The 7500-nt window shown below is 39.9% G+C and overlaps 1 protein-coding gene across 1 annotated transcript in view; it reads right to left on the bottom strand.

Moving 5' to 3' along the window:
- Positions 1–7500, bottom strand: part of LOC138000951 (uncharacterized) — a 106905-nt gene that overhangs the window by 36818 nt on the left and 62587 nt on the right. The window contains exons 16-17 of the mRNA XM_068847619.1: positions 3747–4025; positions 3078–3380 (exon numbers count right to left, since the gene is read on the bottom strand). Of these exons, the coding sequence (XP_068703720.1) occupies positions 3078–3380; positions 3747–4025 (582 nt within the window). The remainder of the gene's footprint in view (positions 1–3077; positions 3381–3746; positions 4026–7500) is intronic.

Raw genomic sequence — 7500 nt, 5'->3', positions numbered from 1 at the left:
CAATTTTCAGAACGTGTAAGCAACCCGTGCGCTCGTAAAATACGAAATTTAGGAACTTAACTCGTACAGAGTTCGATGGGTAGTAAGGACGTTAAATGCAAAACTCCCCAAAAGCTGACCATGAAACCATTTAAGAGGTTTTAGTTTAACTTCTAAGACTAGCAACGATTTCAGTGCGACTTGCTGGGTATTTATCGGTGAAGAGTGGTTGGCGAAATGAATCGTACATACTAAATCCAGCTGGAAATTAAAGGAAAACTTCCTCGCTGGTTTGATATTCCATAGTACGTCTTTAGTCAAATCGTCACGAAAAAGAAGATGAAATAGCAAGTAAAAGGGCTTTAAAAAATCTCATGACTGTACAAAGGAACCGCTTTCTTCTCACAGTAAGAGAAGATTTAGCAGGGGAGCTCCGTAATTGTCTCCATCTTGGCATAGAACTCACGCTTACATTAGGCAAGGTAAGCAGAGAATTTGACGAATACAGTTTATTTTCTTTGATCCTGAAACATATGGATTCTGAATAGTTCGCAGGCATTTTCTTAGTTTATCCTGCGTAAATATAAAGTATGTTTTGCAAGCGACCGGAAAGCTTACTTCAGTCCAGTCCAAACTGTTCGTCAAGAATAAGCGCTGCCAAAGTTTTGTTAAATAAGGAATCTTTTGCTTTTAGTGAATTATGGAGACGCTTAATTGCCCACAGCGGCATCAGCTGACGCGTAAATTAATACTGAATTTTCCTTGATGGATATAGCAGTCCAGACTGTCATTTAAATCACAGGCTGTCATTCCCATAGAATTTACCTCAGTCACTTACTTGATCGCGTAAGAAGCTTGAAAAATGGAGAAATCACGATGATACTCGAGAGGCCTGTTCTTCGTTTTCGAACTCCACAGATCATGACAAACATCTGAAAAGTTAAGCTTTTTCCGAATTCTGTTGGCAAAACGGGAATTACATCTATAAAGTTAAAGAGATGGTGCATTGACAGTTCTTGTTCCCTTTTCAATGCAGAACCGAGAACCGATTCTCTCAGCTGGAACACACGATTCAATTCCTTTCACATCTTCCGCCATTGCCTTTGTCACGGTAGAACTAACAAGAAACATTTTGGTGGAAAATTTATCACCTGTCAATCATTGTGACTGTGCCGCACCAATCAGAAGCCCCCTTTCGTGGGCGAACGGGTTTTTCAAAAATAGGGGGTCTTCTTGCAAGCGTTCCCTCAGTCTCTTGCCTCAACTTTCGCGCGGCCAGTTTCTGGAAAATCGTTTCGGAGCTCTTCTATCGAACAGGAACGCTTGCTACGCAGGCTAATCAAGGCACGGTGAGATAACTTAAAATCAAAGCTAAAATGGGGGGAATCACGGGACAGGAAAAGGCGCAAAGGGCGAATTAAAGAATCATCAAGAACTAAAACACGCGGCTCAGCCATTGAATAATAGCAAAGGTAAAAGGAAAAGAGGGTACGTGCCTAAAAATTGCTGAAAATTGGTTCAAACAAGCGATGTGAACAGCGTGATGGTGAGCGATCGAAAGGGAGCGAGCGCATGGAAGAACGCGCTTAAGAACGATATCGTCCGGAACGCCCTGAATTCTGATTGGCTGGAAATAAGATATGCTTGGAGGCTGCCGCCTTAGCCTGCAAACCACTATCTAGGCAATGCCTTGCCATAAAATCCCATTATGATGCCGTCATAACGGTGTCTTTTTTAGTAAAATTTAAAGAGAATTTAAAAAATCCATATATAAATGACTATAATGAGTAAAACTGAAATATCACACGAATCTTCAGAACATCAATCAATTGATCTTATTTGCCAAATTGCACGTATGTTGTAGACTTTAGAAAATAAACACCTGTTTCAAATTTTAGGGTCATCAGGCTCTTGTTTAGAGGGAGTCTAAAGGACAATTTTTTGGCAAACAGGTTCTTAAAAATAGGTTCTTAATTGCGGGATTTTACTTTATTACATTATTATTTCCAAGTTTGAATACATTGAGTTTTTTAAGCTATCCATTTTGAAGAAATTGGGGTCATTGGTGACCGAAGTGTTTCCACTACATTATGTTAACAAATTAACTTATGAAATGCACCGTGTCAGAAACAGATTGGCTTCAAAGGGTGAAAATGTTTTGTTAAACTTAGTCATCTCACCAATCAAAAAAAAAAAAAAAGAAGAAGAACATTGGCTAGGGTTTTCCCAGGGTCTCTCTTTTTTACGCGTGAAACTCTCGACAAACTCTCGTCAACTCTCGCTCTCGTTTGGCCAACACACGATCACTCTCAAGAGTTTCAACTCTCGTCAACTCTCATCAACTCTCGCTCTCGCTTAGCCAGGGCTTTACTTGCCCTAATGATTATCACCGTTCATCTTTGGAAATTCGTATCATGCTATCATTTTGATAAAAATTCATTCATGTAAGGGCCAAAAGAAAAGCCTTGAGGACGTCTTTTTTTTCACTCATGCCTTTAACTGGTCACCAAAGAACGTATGCTGACCTTCTGGTTCTTAAGAGTGATTTCAGTTTGTCTTGAAAACGGTTATCTTTGATTTCATGATAAATAATTGAATGTACTGTAGTCTTAACTGAAAACGTTGTAGTATAAAAAAGAAATTATGTTTGCCAAAAAATAAATACTTAAGCAGTGTTCAGTTTACAGCTGGTCTTAAAGACAATTTATTTTCAGGTTTTTGTTATGCTTAAAATTGCGTTAAGTATGGCTTACTTCATAGAAATCTTCAACGATGTGGCCATCGAAAATGGCCACATCTACATGTAACGGACGTAACAAAACAATAAAAAAAAATTTTTAAAAAGGTAGCGAATGCTACCAACAATTTTTGTGGAGAGGTTAGGCTCAAGGAATGAAGATTACTTATTAACTGCACTATTGCTCTTCGCACCTTGAAATGTTGGAACTGGCATTTACGCATATTCCTGAGTACAAATTTGTGGTGTCAATGTCATTTGTGTTCAGCCTGACACTCTATTCTGCATTCTAATCACGACCGTTCATCAAATAATACTTCTGTCTATTATAAAAACTGTGATGCATTACGTTCCCTCTTACCATCAACAACGATATAAATGCTATCGTTTGCAGCGCCTCCTTCGTTCTTTGCTACACAGGTGTATGTGCCTTCTCCTTCTTCTGTTACGTAGCTTTTAACCAATTTTCCTTCTTTTTTTCCTTCTCCTTCTTCTGTTACGTAGCTTTTAACCAATTTTTCTTTTCCTTCTGTTAACGGAAGTTTACTTTTAAACCATCTTATTTGGGGCTTTGGCAAACCATCGACGACAGTACAGTTCAAAGTAATATTGTCTCCTTCGAGTACATTATGGGGTATTTTTGATACCTGGACTTTTGGTGGAACTTAAAACAAAACAGAGAACGGGCTTGTAAGTTTAATTAGATATTAGTAAAATTGCAGTTTATAACCATGATTTTGTCGTGACGACTTTCCAGGAAGAAAGTTGCTTCAAGTAGATAAATGCTTGTCTCCTGTGCACTCATTTTTTTGTACCATGAAGAAAGAATAAAGTGAAAATGAATTTGAACATGGTTTGGTTTTAATAGCATGCACTGTCCAAACTATGGGTAAGTAATCCTCTCATCAATGGTCGGTCATTGCATCTTTATCATTGCCGTATTCGCGTATAGTGTGCGAACAGATTAAGCCAGCTTTATCCTTAAACAAAAAACCCGAATGCAACATGCATCATTTCCACCTTTACCTACCTATGAGAGACACGTTGATAACTTGGGAATAATCAGTGATTCTCTCACTTCCTTTGGTTTGTTTTATAGAACACTTGTAAGCTCCCTTATCTTCTCGCCTAACTTTATCGATCTGCAAACTGCCATCTGACAACTGGGTGAATCTGTCTTCCTTTAAGAGAAGGCTATCGTTTTTGCTCCATTCAAATTCAGGACGAGGATTTCCTTCTGCAGTACAACTTACTTTGCCAGGTTTGCCATATATAAGTGGTTGAAGTGTTTTTTTGTCTTTAAATCTGGCTAAAGAAGAAAAAAAAAGTGACGGATGAACAATGCCAATGTAATAACACATGATTATGAAATGAGAGAGAGAATATATGGAAATTTCGTATATTATAACTGCGGTTGTGTAGGTATCAGTGAAAGTGATCATCGCAGTCATGAAACAACTTCGTCAGTTGCAAAAGAAACCTGAAAAAATCCAGGCTTAAACAGGACCCAAACCCATGAAAGTCTCATACGTCCACCCTAAAACGTGCATCCACCTATTACGGGTTACGTTAAGAACTTTCAAGTGACCAAAATTTAAAAGGTGCCAAAATGTCTAAATTTTGCGAAGATAGTGGAGTAAATCAGGCAGAGAGGGAAATGGGAGGGTGTTTTAAATGCTTTTCTAGATGTGATCTTTGTAAGAATTTCTTAATTCAAGATTCTAAGTTTAAAAGCTCTTCCACAGGCCGAACCTATAAGATTAACCAAAACTTGTCTTGCTCTTCCAAAAACGCTTTTTACTTGGCCTCGTGTAATAAATGCAATTTATAGTACGTAGGTTCCACTTCCACAGCATTCAAAGTTCGCTTTCGCAATCACAAATTGGCTATGCTCACAAACAAAAAAGCGTGCAAGCTTGCAGTCCATTTTAATTGTATCGAACACGAGATTTCTGAAATTAGTTTTATTGTTATCCAGAAAATTACCAGCCACCTACCACCTACCACCTACCACCAGAGAAGCCTACTGTACCGCCCACCTATGCACACTTAATACTCACGGTCTCAACAAAAAACGCGAATTCAGATCTTAAAATCGCGTAATTAATACTTAATTAGCGCATCACTACATACCATGTAATTAAGTTCTCTACAACAAATCGCGGTAATTTCGCGGTATGCGCATTTACATTTTTACGTTTAGTATAAATTCTTGCAATTTTGTAAACCTACTAGGATTTTTAGCTTTTTTACCTATTTATCTTTTTTACCTGTAAATAAGTAAAGTTCCACGTCTGAAGAAGGCCGAATGCCGAAACGTCCATATTAAAGCCGGAGCAGTTAGAAGTTTGTTTCATGTTTATCGTTATATATATATATATATATATATATATATATATATATATATATAATAAAACAAGCAAGAGACACAGTAGCGACTCAGAGTTTCATGTTCTCGACACAATCTTCAGGCTACAATGATCTTAATAAATGCGCATTACTCGGTATTTATAGAATTCCCTAAAGTGGAAGCTCATTGCTTCACATTGTGCAGTAGGAACTTATTTCTATGACGACATTTAGATACTAATTCAGTTCTTTTGTTTAGCAGGAACTTTGGGTCAGCTCTAACAATGGCGACTTTTTCAGACAGACAAAGGTCACACTTTCTGGTACCGCACTTGTACGGTGATGCGAATGATGCAATGCTCCACTTGAGGATGAAATTTCTGTTGTTGTCCTTCAGTTTCCATATATATTTGAAAACGTTCAGACTCGTTGCAGTATCTCCTTGACCTAAAGGACTTGGTATGGTTATTATATCGGGTCTTGAATTCTCCTTCCGAGGCTCCGTAGTAGACGCGCTTACCGTTGTTAGCCCCTACTTCCGCTTTGTACACAATGCATTTGGTTAGGCATTTTCCGTCCATAGGGCATTGACTTTTAACCCCGCAATTGCACATTCTTAATTGCTCGGTGGGGGAGGTGCTCAGGATGCGAGAGTTGTGTTGTTTAATAATGTTTGCCATGTTGGTAGTGCAACAATAACTTAATTTGATAGTGTTGGTGTTGAAAATTTTATGGAGCTTGTGGTCCCTTGGGAAGTGCTTCTTAACGAGCCGTATGAAAAGCTTTCCGATGTTAGTTTGGACCTGCTGGTTGTATGGAGGGTTAAACCATAAGATTTTCCTTTTTCTGTTTCTGTTGCGGCGTGGGTGGGAATTGCCTTCATATTGAAGGGCGGCGTCGTAGCCGTTGTTTCTCAATGCAGTCTCGTAGGTACTTTTGGCCTTTTTAAATTCCTCTTGAGTGCAAGACAAGTCGGAGATCCTTCTGTTGATCATTTTTGGTAGCTGTTTTAAGATCGTGGGGGGGGGGGGGGGGGGTTGGTTGGAGCTTGCGTTAATGTATAATGGCTTGTCGTTGGGTTTCCTGTAGGGGTAGTACTTCCCTCTTGACAGGTCAAGCGTTACATCCAAGAAGTCCGTCATGGACAAGTTAGTTTCTATGGTGATGGAGAGCTCTTCATCCTTAAATAAAGCTATTATCTTCTTTCTCAGGCGGTCGAGCAGTGGTCCGTTGGCGTTCTCGATTACGGCAAGTCCATCGTCCCTGTATAAGCCAACAGAGTCTTTCTTGATGATTGATGACAATTTGTCCAAAAGATAGAGGCCGACGAGCTCGCAAATCTCTGCACCATCGTGGCTCCCCATGGCGACGTCAAACATCGGATTGGTTCCTTTTTTGATCCAGGTGTTGTTTTGGTCAAAGAGGACGGATTTTCTTGAATGTTTGATGATCGCTATGACGTCGTCAGTAACGGCTGTCTAGCTTTTAGCATAGGCAATTGCTTTGTCGAGGAGCTTTTCAGATACAAGAAAATCCCTCCTCTTTGACCAAAACAACACCTGGATCAAAAAAGGAACCAATCCGATGTTTGACGTCGCCATGGGGAGCCACGATGGTGCAGAGATTTGCGAGCTCGTCGGCCTCTATCTTTTGGACAAATTGTCATCAATCATCAAGAAAGACTCTGTTGGCTTATACAGGGACGATGGACTTGCCGTAATCGAGAACGCCAACGGACCACTGCTCGACCGCCTGAGAAAGAAGATAATAGCTTTATTTAAGGATGAAGAGCTCTCCATCACCATAGAAACTAACTTGTCCATGACGGACTTCTTGGATGTAACGCTTGACCTGTCAAGAGGGAAATACTACCCCTACAGAAAAACCCAACGACAAGCCATTATACATTAACGCAAGTTCCAACCACCCCCCCCCCCCCCCACGATCTTAAAACAGCTACCAAAAATGATCAACAGAAGGATCTCCGACTTGTCTTGCACTCAAGAGGAATTTAAAAAGGCCAAAAGTACCTACGAGACTGCATTGAGAAACAACGGCTACGACGCCGCCCTTCAATATGAAGGCAATTCCCACCCACGCCGCAACAGAAACAGAAAAAGGAAAATCTTATGGTTTAACCCTCCATACAACCAGCAGGTCCAAACTAACATCGGAAAGCTTTTCATACGGCTCGTTAAGAAGCACTTCCCAAGGGACCACAAGCTCCATAAAATTTTCAACACCAACACTATCAAATTAAGTTATTGTTGCACTACCAACATGGCAAACATTATTAAACAACACAACTCTCGCATCCTGAGCACCTCCCCCACCGAGCAATTAAGAATGTGCAATTGCGGGGTTAAAAGTGAATGCCCTATGGACGGAAAATGTCTAACCAAATGCATTGTGTACAAAGCGGAAGTAGGGGCTAA

The sequence above is a fragment of the Montipora foliosa genome, chromosome 4 (assembly GCF_036669935.1).
Source record: "Montipora foliosa isolate CH-2021 chromosome 4, ASM3666993v2, whole genome shotgun sequence".
Taxonomy (NCBI): domain Eukaryota; kingdom Metazoa; phylum Cnidaria; class Anthozoa; order Scleractinia; family Acroporidae; genus Montipora; species Montipora foliosa.
The sequence above is the reverse complement of the archived record's forward strand: the minus strand, read 5'-3'. Positions and strand labels throughout refer to the sequence as shown.